General features: G+C 43.8%; 1 protein-coding gene across 1 annotated transcript in view; it reads right to left on the bottom strand.

Annotated features, from left to right (window-relative positions):
- The window catches only part of NCAPD3 (non-SMC condensin II complex subunit D3), a 63008-nt gene that overhangs the window by 17511 nt on the left and 28040 nt on the right, over window positions 1–17457 (bottom strand). The window contains exons 16-24 of the mRNA XM_061593020.1: window positions 16589–16809; window positions 11286–11477; window positions 11077–11174; window positions 10784–10899; window positions 9604–9705; window positions 9307–9421; window positions 9091–9198; window positions 8010–8248; window positions 7343–7422 (exon numbers count right to left, since the gene is read on the bottom strand). Of these exons, the coding sequence (XP_061449004.1) occupies window positions 7343–7422; window positions 8010–8248; window positions 9091–9198; window positions 9307–9421; window positions 9604–9705; window positions 10784–10899; window positions 11077–11174; window positions 11286–11477; window positions 16589–16809 (1271 nt within the window). The remainder of the gene's footprint in view (window positions 1–7342; window positions 7423–8009; window positions 8249–9090; window positions 9199–9306; window positions 9422–9603; window positions 9706–10783; window positions 10900–11076; window positions 11175–11285; window positions 11478–16588; window positions 16810–17457) is intronic.

Here is a 17457-nt window from a genome sequence, read left to right on the forward strand (position 1 = left end):
GATGATGTGAAGGATAGCATTTTCAAAAGGGCAGCTTTAAAGAGGATTATTTTCCTTACATAAAAATGGAGTGTCAGTTCACATGCAACCTTAAACCATAGTTTAGCATTATAAAGATAAGCCACAGCAAACCTTGGGTTTGTGTCCTCCCCCCCCCCCATCACCAAAGCGGCCATGAGGAGGACCCTGGAAGCTTTTGCTTCCGTTTTAGATTATCTGCAGCTTGCTGTATCATCCAAATCTGACAAACTGCACTTAATCATTTGTTGAAACCTGCCAACTTCAAACCATAGCTTAAGAAACTGGCTTGTACCAAAAAACTTTAATTTAAACCTAACCACAGTTTAGGGTTTTGATACAGCGCTAACCTGAAACTGAAGCGTCCAATCTCCTTGAGCTGGAGGAAGAATGGGGAGTGGAGTGTGTGAATCTGAGGCTTGTTTTAACTCATCCTCATAACACTAAACTATGGTTTAATGCTAAGTGTGAACCACATAAGAGCCTTCATATGGGGGGAGATACTCCAACATACACCCCATGTGTACAAACGATGCGTTTTTTTGTTGGCTATTAAACCAAGAAAGCAGAGGTTAAATTTCCACAAGTGAGCTACGTGACTTAGAAGCGAAAGTTGGCAGAGCTCGAGCCATCTTCAAGGACACGTTGCTAAGCAACCTAGGCTCGGGCAGCTGGTCTTATCTATATAGAGGGCCAGCAGACACTTGTGAGTGTGGGGGTCGAGGAGTTTGTACAGAGAACTTGTGATATATTGTCAGTAAAGTGACTCTTAAAACTGATTGCTTGTCTGGCTCATTGCTTCAACTGGCATCTAGCCTGTCACTATATTGTTCTGCATCCTGGGCATCTGCTTGCGCCAGATACAACATCCAACAAGTGGTAGCAGAGGATGGTTTCGATGCGCAGACGGATGTCCGAAGAAAAGCCAAAAGAGGAGTAAAGAGGACAAGCGTGTGAAGAGACGGAGAAACCGAAAGCTGAGCTGAAAGCTGTAAGAGAGCCGTGGGGAAAAAAAAACCTGACTGAAGGACAGAGGTGAGAAGCTCTAATTACAAAGGCGGTGAACTGTGTAAAGTGAAAGTATGTCTGTTACGTTATCGGCCGGGATTCCCTTGGAAAGGCTGACAGGGAAAAATTATGGCACTTGGAAACAGAGAATGCAGGCTATGCTAGTGAAAGAAGACCTGTGGAAAGCTATCGCAGAAGACCCACCCGCCGTAGTGCCAATTCCAGCAGATTGGAGAAGGCTGGATGAGAGGGCAAAGGCGTTAATTGTTCTTGCTATTGATGATTCTCAATTACTGCACGTGTGTGATGCAACAACAGCAAAGGAAACCTGGGAAACTTTAAGAAATATTAATGTGAAAAAGACTGCTAGTTCTAAAATATATCTTGCCAGAAGATTATACCAGATGTGCTTATCTGGAGATACAACCATGTCAGAGCATTTGTTGGAAATAAACAGACTGTTTACTGAGTTGTCAGAACGTGAAATTGAACATTCTCAAATGCAAAAAGTGTATATCACATTAGCTTCACTAGATTCAAGTTATGATAGTCTGGTGAGCTCTTTGGAAGCAATGGACGATGCAAATCTCAATATGGATTATATAGAAGGCAAACTTTTACAAGAATTCCAAAGGAGGCAGGAAATGGCAAAGCAGGAAAAGACTGAGTCTAAACACAACGTGGAAAAACAGAACAACAAAGCTGCACAAGAGAGACTGTATGGACAAAAGGCATGTTATTTTTGTGGTTCCAAGCAACATCTTCAAAGGAATTGTGAAGCAAGAAGAAGAGAAAGAGGAAGAAAACCATGTGTACAGGTGATCTATGCTAGTAAGAATAAGCAATGTATTAACAATGAGCAGGGGAATAACTGTGATGATTTATGGGCAATTGACAGTGGGGCAACAAATAGTATAATCAAAGATAAATCCATGTTTCATACATTTTGTGACGTAGAGGATCATGTGATAATGGCTGATGGATCTACGAAACTTATCAAAAGTAGAGGAACAGTGAAATTAGCAGGTTTTAATACAATAATGACAGATGTGCTGTTTATTCCTGACATTGAAAGCAACATTATGGCTGTGTCGAAACTCAATGAAATGGGGTTCATTGTAATGTTCAAAAGGGGTTCAGTGCATATTATGAGAGGAGAAAAAATATTCATGAAAGGGATAGTAAAGAAGTCACTGTTCTATATGCAGCTGAGAGTCCTCAGTAAAGACACAGACAGGACACATAGAGGTTCAATAGGGATTAACCTAACGCAGTCAGTGAAAGCACAGACACCAGTGATTGATGCTGATGTTGTGGCTAATAAAACAGAGCAGGACAAAGAGCCCTCAAGCCTCGGGGATATAAAACAATTACCCATAGCCGAACAGAATGAATGGCATGCAGCGATGAAAGAGGAGCTGGAAGCAATGCGAAAAAATGGCACATGGACGCTAGTACCTCTGCCCCCAGGGAAGAAAGCTATAGGGTGTAAATGGATATTTAAACGTAAGCGGTCGAGTACAGGACAGATACAAAGGTATAGGGCACGCCTAGTAGCTAAGGGCTTTACACAGCAATTCGGGACGGACTACGATGCAGTTTTCGCTCCCGTGGTGAAACATGAGTCAATCAGTGTTTTGCTAAAAATAGCTGCCATAGAAAACATGCATGTAAGCCACTATGACATCGGCACGGCGTTTTTACATGGGGAGTTAAAAGAAGAAATCTATATGGAACAGCCTCCCGGATGTGAAACACAGCCAGGTCTAGTTTGCAAGTTACAGAAATCCCTTTATGGTCTGCGCCACTGTTGGAACGAAAAATTAGATGATGTTCTGCAGTCAATGAATTTCAAGCGTTGTGTGGCAGACCCCTGTGTGTATGTGAAAGAAACAAAGGGGGGGCTCACATACTGCCTAGTTTATGTAGATGACATCCTGTACTTTTCCCATGGGGAGGAAGACGAAAGAGAGTTCCATGATAGTCTGAAGCAACATGTGGTAACGAAAAGTTTGGGACCTGTAAGTCATTGTTTAGGTACAGAGGTCATACGGGGTTCAGACGGGAGTTTCGTGTTAAAACAGGAAGGAAAGATAAAACAAATACTAGCAGAATGTGGGATGTCTGAATGTAAGGCAGTAGGGACTCCCATGACAACATCATTTCAACAAGAAACCACAGAGACAGCTTGTGAAAACCCTGCTAGGTACAGACACATCATAGGACAGTTGCAATATCTTGTTAAGGTAACAAGACCTGACATTTGTAATGCTGTTAGCATCTTAAGTCGAAAAGTAGAACAGCCTACTGAGACAGATTGGCAAGGAATAAAACGAGTCCTGAGGTATTTGCAAGGTACTAGCAGTAAAGGTCTAGTGTTGTCCAGCAGTAAACACGGGAGTATGTGCTGCTATGTAGATGCGGATCATGCTGCCGATCCCAGTAGCCGCAAGTCTACTACTGGTGTTGTCATTCTATTATATGATTCAGTGATTGATTGGTGCAGTAAGAGGCAAACTATAGTGGCTACATCGAGTTCAGAAGCTGAATATATAGCGTTGTCTCTGGTTTGTAACGAACTTACCTGGTTCGACCATCTACTGTTTGAAATTGGAAAAGGCATAGACAAACCAATCAAAATATATGAGGACAATCAGACCTGCATTAAGCTAGCTCAGTCAGAAGCACACACCAAGAGAACCAAGCATATCAGCATCAAATATCACCATGTCAGAGAAATGATTAAACAAGGGTTTGTGGAATTAACTTATTGTAACACTGCTGATATGCTGGCTGACGTTATGACAAAACCACTAAGTGAAGACAAGTTCTTAAAACTGATAAATCAAGTAGGTATGACAGCGAAAGTGGGATGATGGGAATCATGAAGAATAATTGCTGTAATAAATGTATGTAATAAAAATGATGCTGAGATTCTAATGAAATGTAATGGCTGTAAAACCAAATGATGTAAATGTAATGACATGTAAAATGTAACACATGTAAATGGAAGAGAAATGTAACTGGCTGAATGTGGAAATTTAAGGTGGGGGATTGTTGGCTATTAAACCGAGAAAGCAGAGGTTAAATTTCCACAAGTGAGCTACGTGACTTAGAAGCGAAAGTTGGCAGAGCTCGAGCCATCTTCAAGGACATGTTGCTAAGCAACCTAGGCTCGGGCAGCTGGCCTTATCTATATAGAGGGCCAGCAGACACTTGTGAGTGTGGGGGTCGAGGAGTTTGTACAGAGAGAGCTTGTGATATATTGTCAGTAAAGTGACTCTTAAAACTGATTGCTTGTCCGGCTCATTGCTTCAACTGGCATCTAGCCTGTCACTATATTGTTCTGCATCCTGGGCATCTGCTTGCGCCAGATACAACATCCAACATTTTTGCCATGGAAATTCAAGCTTACGATGTCAAGCCTAGTAAACTATTTACAAACAGGAACAAAATAGCCTTGCCACACAAATAAGTGTACACTGTAACAACCTGCTGGCGTCTGTACTGCAGCCCTTAGTTATTAAACAACAAAGGCAGCAGTCCCAACTCCACTTACCTGGGAGTAAGCCCCACTGAATTCTAAAGAACTTATTTCTGAGGGGACATGGTTAGGATTGCACTGTAAATCCTTAGCCAATTCATATAGCAGTTGTGTGTGTGTTGGGGGGGAAGAGCCATTGAGGAGACCTTTAAACCCATTTCTTCAAACAAATCTTGCAGACTCTAAGCAGGCTATCCAAATGAAGAAAATCTGCATGAAACTGTTAAGAATCTGAATGATGTCAGGGATTTCACTTGCAGTGGGGATCAGCAGCTGCTCAGACAGACATGTCATGATTTGCAGCTTATGCTACAATTAATACCGGGCACAGGATGGTTACAGGCATACACAGTGAGCAATTGCATTCTTATTTGGGATCGAGAACATTAACCTCATCTGGTTGGAGGCATTTTTAATGGCCAAGCTCAAAAGCTAACTTTCTTATTATTCTTTCTTACATAGGAATTCACAGAAACATAGGATCCAAACTAGTCCAAACAGTACCGTTTGGAAGGTTTTAGAAAGCCACAGAATTCTTCTTCAAGCTAGGCTACTTCTGCATGGAGTTCTGTGATTCCCAGAGTTTGCTAGCCCATTAATGACAGTCCCAACAAAAAGGTATAAGCTGAGCCATTTGGGATCCCAGCTGTCTTTTCAGGGGTGCAAGGAGCCATGTAGCATGAGCCACTGTGATGGGGTGGATAGCACCTGCTCAGCCATATTGGAGGGGGTGGACTTGTACACAATACATACCTCTTTGTGTAGCAGGTCTATTTCAGTTCTGTCTGGGTGGCCTCAGGCAAAATTTCTACTTCTCAGACTAACCATAGGATTGAGATGGGTTAACCCAGGGATGGAAAACCTGCGGCCCTCCAGATGCTTTTCGTACTCCCAGCTCCCATCAGCCCAAGGCAGCATGGCTCATGGTCATGGATGATAAGAGATGGAGGACTTTGGGTTCCCCATCCCTAGGTTAATTTGGTGTTATACCATCCAGAACTTCTAGGAGGAAGGGATACAATGTTTAATGGGTTAGATTTTGAGCATGTTAAAAAAGGTGCCTTGTATTAAATCACGCAGCAATCTTTTAAATAGTTATTTTAAATGCAAGCACTGGTTTTTAAAAAGTGGCAAATACCATCTTAGAAGATGTATTCTCTTTTCATCTTCTAAGATGATGCACATGTGCATGATCTAGAATCAAAGGAAGCATCCACCTTGCTCCAGAACTATTGTTTCTACTGATCTGGAAATGTAATCAATCGGTTACAATTAAATTAAGATTTCTTTACATTGTGGTCACCAAAGTGTACTGATTTCCTTTTCTTTTTTTACACAAACTTCTACCTAAAAATACTAATAGGATAATATGATAGCTCCCCCTGCTGGAGAGACAGGGAAAATATTACACCAACTTCAGGCACTTGCCACCTTTGGGTTGGGGCTTGTGTCTTTTTCCATGGAAGGGAGTTTAAGAAGTCATCTTAAGGAAGCATACATGCAGAAAGGCCTAACTTGAAATTGACAATCCTCAAGGATTTTCTATGGAGAGATCCTGAGCAATAACTAGGCTCTTGCAAGCTGTGGTTTTCATGTGAGTCCCTCCAAAAGAAGCTAGGTCAAAGTACTTAGTAAGAGGCTCTCTGAGGATGTGCAAAAAAAAAAAGAAAAAGGAAAGGAAACAAGGAAGCATTGTCAGCTGTGTTAGTCCATTAGGAAAAAAAATACAAAACCCACAATAGCAAAACACTTTTATAATGGATGTCTAACCTGTTTTTGGCCCAAGGGCCGCATTCACTGTTGACCTACACTCCAGGTGCGATGGGTCAGTGGTAGGTCCAACCAAAAGTAGGAGTGGCCACCTCACATTCTCTCCCTCTCTTACACACAACTCCCACCTTCCCAATTGATCCTCAGCCGATCTGAAGGGGAGGGAGTTATCTGACCTCTCCCTGCTCATCAAATGATTGACCCAATGACTGGAGACCCAGTCTCCAGGAGACCCAATGACTGCCCACCACAGTACTGTGATTTATTTTTCCTTTTGCCAATGCTGTGAAAATTCAGTCAGGTCCGGGGGGTGGGCAGACAGAAAATTTGCTTTTGGGGGTGTGTGTGAGTTGATCAGGCCTCCAGGCTGGAAATTAGCCACCACTGGTTTTTAAGGGCCAAGACCACATCATAAAACAGCAAGCAAACTTTTAAGTTTACAAAACCATTCATCAGGTTGGATGTTAAAACAGAGGGAAGAGATAAAAAGCTAGGAGTGTTGTAATTGCTCCCAGGACTGCAGTTTCATAACAATCTAGTAAATTTTGTAACAGTTTGGCAGACATAATCCAATTAGCTTCTCAAGATGCAACACTGATTGTAGGAAGCACCTACGTCTATTGGCAGGGGAAAAAAGAGGCAGTGTTCTTAAGGATCAGCCAAAGTTTCACTAAGAAAATCAGACTCGTGAAAAGTCACCACCCACTTTCAAGTCTATTTTCATAAGCCTTGAGGACTAGAAATGTGGCTTTCAAGACGAATAAAGACAGCCAATATTTTCAGGGTGATGAATTTGTCATCCAGTGCTGATGCCAGATAAAAGAAAAATGAGAGAAATGCATTTTTCCTGCTTTTCAGAGCTGTTTTTAAGAAAAGCCAAGTGGCAAAAAGCCCAGTTTTCCCATTAGGATTTTCCCTCTCGTTAGATTTAAGTAGAACTTGGAAGCACAACTTAGTTTCGTCCCCTTCCTGCTTCAAAGGATGGGGGGAATGACACGTTACCTGGCAATCTCCTGGTTTGGGTCCACCAGAACAATGACAAATCTGAAGAAGAGGGATCCTTTCCATTTCACAAATTCTTCCTATGCAAAAACAGGAGGAAGTGGATGATGGTGAGCATACTTCAGACAGACAGCAGGCTTTCCACCGAAGTCACAGCAGATGTACAAGCCTTCTAACATTCACTGTAAATCCTTGACTTGCAGGGGGTGTATGTACACAATGCAAGATGAATGAACTCTGTGACCCGCATAAATTATGTAAGTTGAGTAATGGATGAACACCTTGGTCTATTCTGTAATTTTTAGTCTTTTGCCTAGTTTTGATAGCTATGGGAGAAGCTACATAGGGCAGCAAAGCCCTGCTCCCATCCACTGGAAATCATACCCTCGGTCCCATCCCCATTCTTCACAACAGCCTTGTGAGGTTGATTAGGCTAAGAGAGGAGACAGGGATTGTCCCAAGGTCATCCACTGAGCATCATGTGGGGAACTGAACTGGCATCTGTTTGATCTATCTGCTACACTACGCTGGCTCTCCTTCACCATCAAAAGGGCCAGAAACGTACACAGTGCTAACTGCAGTGACACACCACCCTCATCACCAGAGCCACTGTGAAGGACAATGGAGAAGACCCCACCACTACCTGGTATCTGACTGCTGTGCTCACCTGCAAGAGGTTGGTAAGGAGGATGAGCGTCTGTTTCCGGATGAAAGGTTCCGGGTCCTTCAGGCATATGGAGACGTTGGGGATGTACCTGTCCGCCATGGTGGTGTAGCAGATACAAAGGTCACACATCACAATGACGACGTTGTTGCGGACAGCCAAGTCCTTGGACACCTCTAGCTCTCGAGCCAAGGCAGCAATGCATTTCTTTGCCAGGTCCTCGTGCTGGAGGCAAAGCTTGCCTATCACAGAGTAAGAAGGGGAGGAGCAAGAGGAGAAAGATTAGGCTCAGGAGACTGGACTGGTCCTCTTATCAGTTCTGCAGGTGCAACCAAAGCAACATGCAAACAAGCAGAACAAGAAATAATCAATTGCAAAAATGAACTATTGTTGGATAGAGTGGCTCAAAGACCACATGGAGACAGGTGCATGCAAATCACAGTGCAGTTAGATCAACAACTGTCATCATTAAAGACGTCCAGTTGGATCAAGTTTTGGCCATTCCTAGAACAGACCCAATGAAATCAACAGGACTTTGGTAGTCATGATTCATTTAAATCCCATTTGATTACAGTGGTTCTAGTCAGAGTATGACTAAGTTTGGATCCAGCCCAATGTCTATCTTCTCCAGCATCCAAACACAGCCACAATCTCTCTCTCTCTCTCTCTCTCAACAAGGAGGAGGTCTACTGCAGGGGATAAGTATCTTAAATGTATACATATATGGGAGTGATGGAGAACCTCAGTCCTGAGGGACAGGAGGGCAAATACACCCCTCTAGACCTCTGTATATGGCTCTCAGGACTCTTCCCAGACCACTCAACTTTGCATCCTCCCTGAGTGTTTTTGCCTGTGTGTCTGTGTCTGTGTGTAGACGCTAGCTTTAAATTTGTTGCTCTGCCCACTTTTGCCTCTTGTTCCACCCACACTGGCAGGAGGCCCTCAGAAAGTTATGTGGCCCTCAAGCAGAAAAAGATTCCTCATCTCTAACATGTGTTATCAATGGACATAGGGGGGAGAGGAGGAGGAGAATGACAAGAGATGGCGGACGGCAAGGTGTCCTTGTCCAAAGGATAGCTCCTACCTAGTGTAATGAACGCATGTGCTCGGACAACAGAGGGCATCACGGAGCCTCTGAACTGGGACAACGGTTGAGATGGTGGAAGGTCCTCATTATCTACAGGGCTGGACACTAGAAAAAAACACCACATCAGAAGTTAGAATGGATCTCCAAAACAAAACAACCCAGGCAGAGCTTCACTCTTTACAATGGCACACACAGGAGCAGGAAGGCCCCTACCTTGGTCCAAACTGTCAGGACTAGCCAGGATGGACTGTATCAACAAGAAGATACGTTTTTCCACTTTGGCCGGACACAGCTGAGCAGCCTCACCCAAGATGAAGAGATGTCTCACCTATCAAAAGGAGATCATCATCATCGAGAAACGACATACTGTACAGCAAAATTCTAGCAAACTATGAAGTTTCCAACTCTGCAACATCCCTTGGTTAAGCTTCAGGGCAGTCCACTAAAAAAAGGAAGATGTTAGAAACACAAAGTTTAAGGAACCATCACTAACAGTCTGGTTTCACTTACCAAGACATCCTCTTGCTCTGCTCTGTACTCTTGGAGGACTATACTTGAGATGCAGTGCTCACATGTGGTCAGAAGATCCCCACAGATCTTGTTCAGCATATCCTGTTCAAATATAAGGAGACCATGATTTAATATTTGCTAAGGAACCACTGTAGTCTTCCCCTCCCTTTCTTTCCCATCTGACAAGCAAGTTTCTCAGACTGCCACACGAAGAAAAATCCCTACTCATACTCGTAACTGTTTTTCCTTTGTTTTTCCAAAAGGGGACAATGCAGCTTTAATGTGGAAACACAACTGTAGGTACTGGGCTATTTTGTCATAATAGAATTTACAACCTTCTATGCTGGATAAGCTATCAGCATTAAGTTGTTTTCAAACTTCTTGGCATTAAGGAAACCTTTCCACATTAATTCTTCTGCCAAAAACTTCTCTCACTCCTGGCACAGCTATCGGTGAACCTCCTAGTGTTTCAGAGGATTTTTGGAAGTATTTTAGGGTGAATGCAGGGTGCTGTCCAGGCCTCACCACTGTTCCCTGGGAAGCAAGAGAATACCCAACACTCCTCTGTAACTACAGGAAACTGCTTCATATCAGGTCTTGCCCCAAACTGGCTGGGTTTGGACAATCGTATCTCTGCTTAAGAAGCAGAGATAAGAATGAGGTCTTTGCCCACACACATAGCCTCTTCATGCCTCTCTTTGAGGCACAAGCAATCAAATGAAGAAGCCTCTCATTGGACATAGTTTCCCAATTCTTCTGAAACAGGAAACTGGTTACCAACTTTGAAGCAAACCAGAGTATCCAACCAACTTCTGTGCTCCAATTGTCCAGATGAAGCCAACATCCACTTTTGAGTGGCAGCATCTATGTAGGGACTTGGGAAGATATCCCCCTAGGTCCCCAACATCTGTTACCTAATCCTTGTAACTGGAGGTGCCAGGGATAGACCTACCGCATGCACACTGTGGGTTCTCATACTAAGCCATAGTCTTTGCTCATGTGAGTGCACCATGGAGGAATCCCTAGCAAACTTCAGAGGCACCCTACGGGCCACTAGAACACGCCACTACCTCATTCATGTTTTGCTTTGCATGGGGAAGGGAGCAGAGCTCAACGACAGTTTCAAGAAGGGTAACCAACTGGATGTTCACTGCTTGGAAGGCAGTTTTCAGTGCCTCACCTGTGCCTCCTTTGGGGCATCTGTGGAGGCATAGCAGAGCTTCTGAATAGTCTCTACAGCTGGGCTAATCGCCTCCAGAGGACACTGGAAGTCCTGCAGCCAACATTTGAAATCATCTGTGGGGGAAAAGGAAGCCAAACACCTAACATGAGCTGGTGGCGGAGCTGACGGACTCTTCTGATGGTTAGTTCAGGTGATGGGTACGGCTGGTACCAGACAGTTCTAGAACAACATGGATGAGCTGGTCCCAGTTCAGATGACAGGGAGAGTTGGCTTTCCAGTCAGACACTCACCCATCAGTCTGCCTCGGATGCTGTTGGGCAGGTGCTTTGCAATGCTCCCAATGACACACAGAATGTAAACTGTGGTCTCTGAGCTGGCATCACGCTCCCTGAAAAAAGAAAAGATAAAATTACAAACAATCTGGGCTCAAGAAGAGAAAAACCCTTCTGTTCCGAATGACACACAGGGCCGCCTCCCTCCTGGGCAGCTTCACACTTGCCTCCTGATACTGTCCCAGACTTCAACAATTTTGGAGTAATCTAGCTTGGATGAAGAGCTGGCCACTTTTGCTAGCAGCATCCAAGCAGGGGTGGCACGCTCCGTTTCTGTATGGGAGATGATGCTGTTGACAAATGGGGAGGAAAATTTGCCCCGCTTGGACCAGATGTGGAAAGCTTTGTTCAAATAGCGGCTGAAAGAGAGGACAAAAAACAAGACCTTAGGAGTGCCAGAGAAGAAGCCAATATTCAGACAACATTTATTTATTACATTTATATCCCACCTTTCCTCCAAGGAGCTCAAGGTGGCATACAAGCATCATTCTTCCCCTCCCAATTTTATCCTCACAACAACCCTGTGAGGTAGGTGAGGCTGAGAGACAGTGACTGGCCCAAGGTCACCCAGTGAGCTTCATAGCTGAGTGAGGATTTGTAACCTGGTCTCCCATGTCCTAGTCCTACACTCTAACCACTACACTACACTGGCTCTATATTAACCATGACTTCCATTAACCATCAAGGCCAGGTCACAAAAAAATCCCAGATAAGTTGGACTGGCTTAAAATCATGTTTTCCCCCCTCAAATTGCTCAGGGGGAACAGATATGGGGGGCTATCCCATGTTATCCTCACAACCACTTTATGAGATGGGCTAGGTTGAGAAAGGTTAACTGTCCCAAGGCTACCTAATTCAGCAGGGTAAGATGGCAAGGATTTGAACCCAAGTTTCTCCAAAGTCTAACATTCTATCCACTGTACACCAATGGTGGAGTTTGGATCCAGCACTAAGCCATAGTTTAGCATTATATGCATGGCCTTCAAGCATTCCCTGCTTTCCTTCTCCGCTATCGACACACCACCCACTCACTCGGAACGTCTGACACTTCAGTTTTTGACCAAGCACAGTTTAGGGTTATGTCTGAACTACAACTGCAGTTAAGCCAACTTCAAACTGGTTGATGAGGCTGGCTTGTTTAAACCATAGATATCTTACCACAGTTTATGGTTTAGACGCAACACAAAACTGCGGTTAATTGAAAATGGAAAACAGAAGCTTTCAATCTCCTCCTCACAACTGTACTGTGCTGGAGAAGGTGGGCAAGTATGTAGGCCCAAGGCTGAACAAGGCTCATTCCTATAACAATAAAACATAATTTATCATTATGTCTGAACACAGCCATTCTGTCTTCCTAGTACTGTGGCAACCATACCGGATATGCACTTCAGGTTACCAGAAAGCTTCACAAAAGCAGACAGAAAATTCAGAATATTCAATAACATTAAATTTGCATAGCAAACCTCCTGGCAACTTGAGTTAGAACCAATGTTCCCCCTTGTTGGTCCAATTTTTTTTTTTTTAAAGATAGGAACTGACTTCTATTTTCTCACAATTTGAAGAGGCAGGTGGTAGATGGGGATACTGAGGTGCTTTGGAGATCCAGCCAGCAATATGGAAATGCCGATCATACCGTGCAAGGACCAAAATTAAGACTGGTGGCAGTATCGCACATTATAAACGTGGCCCGATCAATGAGCCACTGTTCTATTTCAGAAACTGTTACACCCTGTTGACTAATAAACATACGGTATTTTTAATCAGCGTATGTGTTCTTGTCATTTTAAAAGCATCACCTCATCCCTTTAGCTGCTTCTTACAAGAGAGAATAAATGCTCTTCGTCATAGACAAGAACCATATGTGCCCCAGAATGAAGACAAATGCTTCATTCTTAATGAAAGACAGGGGATTGCCTCCTTCGTTTGAGTGCTTCTGATTAGCATTCCACAACCTTTGCACTTGGAAAAAGCGAAAGGGCTACATTAATGACAAGCAACTATCAGCCCAGAGTTTCCCCATCTGGCCACCCCCTTAGCCCCAGACACCAAGGCTCTCCCCCTTATTGAGGTCCATTAATTTTGACAGGCCTTGGTAATTGTGAAGAAACAAAAAATGTGATGTGGCCTCTGTGACTGCCATGAAGCCTTATGTTGTTACATTGCTACACGCCTGCTTAGTAGCGGCTGCTTGGTGACAGGCTGAGAGGGGAAAAACAGGGTTGCTTTAAGATTTTATTAGATGGGGCGTAGATCAGGTTCATTCCGATCGGTCTGGGGGACAGCAGTCTCCGATTGGCTGGAGGTTCGTCAGTTGGGAATGATCTGTCAGGTTAGGTTTGGATAGTGGTCAGGAGAGTTTAGTCAGTTTGGAGTTGAGGAGATAGGGAGTTGGTTCATGAGGGTAGGGTGAGGAATAAGACCAGAGAATAGAGGAGGGAAGAACAGAGGCCTATATATTATTACCCAGCGTGTTGATAATACTTGTCTTGGGAAGATCAAGATAAGGGAGCGAGTGACTGAGTTGGTCTGAGAGGCTGCCCTGTGGAAAGTCTTACTAGATGAAAGTGACACAAGTGGGTTTAATAATGTTGGCTAAACTGTCCAAGCAGCCAGGAGGACAGACAGAGGAGCTTTGGGGTACAGAGGCAAATTATCCCCAGAAGCTGGACTGTGCTGTGAGAGTATTTGGCTAGGGTGGAAGTTAAGGGAAATTGACCTGAGATAAAAGCCACTTAGAGGCTGGTGTCAAGTGATGGTGCCCCTTGAGTCTTCAGAAACTATCAGCAAGCAGCTTAAATACCCCAATATAAGTATCAGAATTCCCTTTAATAAACCTACAATCTTAGTGTAACGTTTAACCTGTCTCCAGTGTCAATCTCCATTTCACACCTGGGGTTCAGGGTGAACTGGTGACAGAGGAAAATTTAAGGAAACCTGCGTTTACACAAAGTGAGGCTGAAAGAGACCTGGGTACCCCTGACAGTAACCAACCAGAAACGTGTGGCCACTAGAACTCTGACCCTTGCCCAAGGGTCAGCAGCTTGCCCATTTGTTGCGCTTCTCAGTGCAAGATTAGAATAATCCCGAGCTCCAAGCTTGGAGGCATGGGAAGAGCACCAACACAAGCCCCAGGGCCTTCCATTCCCATAAGGTGTAGCAATGGCCTCCAACTTGGATGGCTTTTAAAAGAGGATTAGACAAATTGATGGAAGATAAAGCTATTGATGGCTGCCACTCACGATGGCTATGTTCTCTCTCCATTGATGAAGTGGTACCCCTCTGAATGCCAGTTATTGGGAATCAAACGTGAACGCTGGGGGGAATGTTGTTGAGCTCAGGTCCTGCTTGAGGGATGCCCATATGCATTTGGTTGGCCACTGCGAGAACAAGATGCCATGAAGATAATTTCCAAGTTCTTTCCTCAGGCACTGCAGCTACCACCTTCCCCATGCAAGCCAAGAAATGGGCTAATAATGAATTAGCAGCTGTGGGTTGCAATGAGGGGGGTGCTACCCAGGTTTCTGCTGCTGGGAAAGAAAGGGTTAAGGAACTTTCAACCTGCTCATGCGGCAGTGAACAGAGCCATTGTTGCTGGCCGCCCTCCCACAAGGTCTTGCTGAACAGAAAAATATGGCCCCTGTTCAAAATTAGTTGCCAACAAGTAGCCTATACACAAGTCTGGAACAGGTTCAGAGGAGGGCAACAAGGATTATCAGGGGACTGGTAACAAAGCCCAATGAGGAGAGACTAAAAGAAATGGGCATGCTGAGAAGAGAAGACTGAGGGGAGATATGATAGCACTTTTCAAGTACTTCAAAGGTTGTCACACAAAGGAGGGACAAGATCTCTTCTCAATCGTCCCAAAGTGCAGGACACGGAATAATGGGCTCCAGTTACAGGAAGTCAGATTTCGGCTAAACATCAAGAAAAGCCTTACAACAATGGAACCAATTACCTAGGGAGGCAGTGGGCTCTCCAATAATGGAGACATTCAAGAGGCAGCTGGACATCCATCTGTCAGGTATGCTTTAATGTGGATTCCTGCATTGAGCTCAATGGCTTTATAGGCCCCTTCCAACTCTATGATTCTAAGTCAGCTGGTTTTACAAACTGCAACACTGACATTTGTTACATATCTACAGGGTAAGTATGCGTACATATGTATGTACAAGGTATGTTACATACGCATGTAGGCAACTCTTAAACAAATATACATCCTCTAAATTCAGTACCAAGGAAACTGAAAATCTGCACCTCCGTATATTGTTCAAGTTTATTTACATATTTTCATCTTATTCCATATTATTTATTATGCCTCTCCCATTCACATGGAGTGGCAAGAAATTATGCAAAACACCAAACAGAAAATCACTCTTGGCATTGGAGGTTTCTCTAGGCATTGTGTGTGGGCACGTGGATGCACACACACACACAGCTTCACAGTCCTGAGAACTTGAAATTTACTCTTTAAAACTGAAGCCAAGATGAGCAGGAACCTGTTATTTTAAATGTTACGTACTTTCCTTTGATATAAACTGCTCTGGGAATATTCACTGAAAGACGATATAAACGTTTCCATGACAGATAAACAAAGTTCTGCACCCAATGAGACATCATGCTTTTTTCTCTCCTGTAGAATGCCGCTTACAAGGAACAATCCGGCTCTTAAGAACATAAACATAAGAACATAAGAAGAGCCTGCTGGATCAGGCCAGTGGCCCATCTAGTCCAGCATCCTGTTCTCACAGTGGCCAACCAGGTGCCTGGGGGAAGCCCGCAAGCAGGACCCGAGTGCAAGAACACTCTCCCCTCCTGAGGCTTCCGGCAACTGGTTTTCAGAAGCATGCTGCCTCTGACTAGGGTGGCAGAGCACAGCCATCACGGCTAGTAGCCATTGATAGCCCTGTCCTCCATGAATTTGTCTAATCTTCTTTTAAAGCCCTCCAAGCTGGTGGCCATTACTGCATCTTGTGGGAGCAAATTCCATAGTTTAACTATGCGCTGAGTAAAGAAGTACTTCCTTTTGTCTGTCCTGAATCTTCCAACATTCAGCTTCTTGGAATGTCCACGAGTTCTAGTATTATGAGAGAGGGAGAAGAACTTTTCGCTATCCACTTTCTCAATGCCATGCATAATTTTATACACTTCTATCATGTCTCCTCTGACCCGCCTTTTCTCTAAACTAAAAAGCCCCAAATGCTGCAACCTTTCCTCGTAAGGGAGTCGCTCCATCCCCTTGATCATTCTGGTTGCCCTCTTCTGAACCTTTTCCAACTCTATAATATCCTTTTTGAGATGAGGCGACCATCTCAACTCTTAACAGGTTCCCATGATGAAAGGCAGAGAGGTTACACTTATATGGTGCCAAAAGTTTAAAATGGGGCTTGAGTGTCAACATCTGAGAGAAGGATTATAGACAAGGCTCCTGACAGGGAAAGCTTTGCACATGCTCAGGTGATATGGACTCTACCTCAATTCTTGACTCTCTTTTGTGAAGAGTGTAAGGAGATCCCAGGCCAGCACTTGGCTTCTGTCCTGATGCGTGAACTTATTACAGTGCTTAATAGGCTGCAGCAAGAGGCGGTCAAGGCAGTCCAGGGCTCTCTCTTGCACAGAGTTCTCGCAGTCCATGATAACGGGGACAACTCCTGTCAGCCAAGCCTTCTGTATCAGAACATTTTCTGGCTGAGACTGAAATAAGGGCAAAATTTGTTAGAGGTCAACTAAAGGCATTAAACAGACATTTCACATGCTGAGACACCACAAGCAGGCAGATAACCCCACCTCTTCAGTTGATCACTCCTTGGCTGAAACGGTGCAAAGATCAGCAGCCTTCAAATTTTACCTAAATGTGGACTGTCCAGTCATTAAGTCAAAATAAAAAAAGGTAGATTGCTAAGCTTCTTGTTTGATTCCTTCCTTTTTGAAACAAGGTTATATAGAACCAAATATGCCTTAAACTTGGGGTGGGCAGACATTTATTTAACAGGATTTATAAACTGCTTAACCATCCATAACTGCTACGCGCTTTACATAGATAGCATATTAAATGTTCATTAAAAATGAATAAAATTGTATGTTAAAAGCAAGTTAACTTGAACATGTATCAAAATATAAGTAAAACCAGCAGTTGTTAAAAATATACATAATAAAAGAAAATTACATATGAAACTTGGATGCCTGGGTAGGTTTGCCTAAACAAAACAAAAAAAGTCTTTAGCAAAAGTAAAAGCATCTCCTTAATATCAATGGGTAGAGAGTTTTAGAGAATAGCTGCTGCCACACTGGCGCATCTATTTTTACTATTTTTACCAACCAAAGCCAGTGGACGTTCCCAGT

This window comes from Rhineura floridana, chromosome 12 (genome assembly GCF_030035675.1).
Source record: "Rhineura floridana isolate rRhiFlo1 chromosome 12, rRhiFlo1.hap2, whole genome shotgun sequence".
Classification (NCBI taxonomy): domain Eukaryota; kingdom Metazoa; phylum Chordata; class Lepidosauria; order Squamata; family Rhineuridae; genus Rhineura; species Rhineura floridana.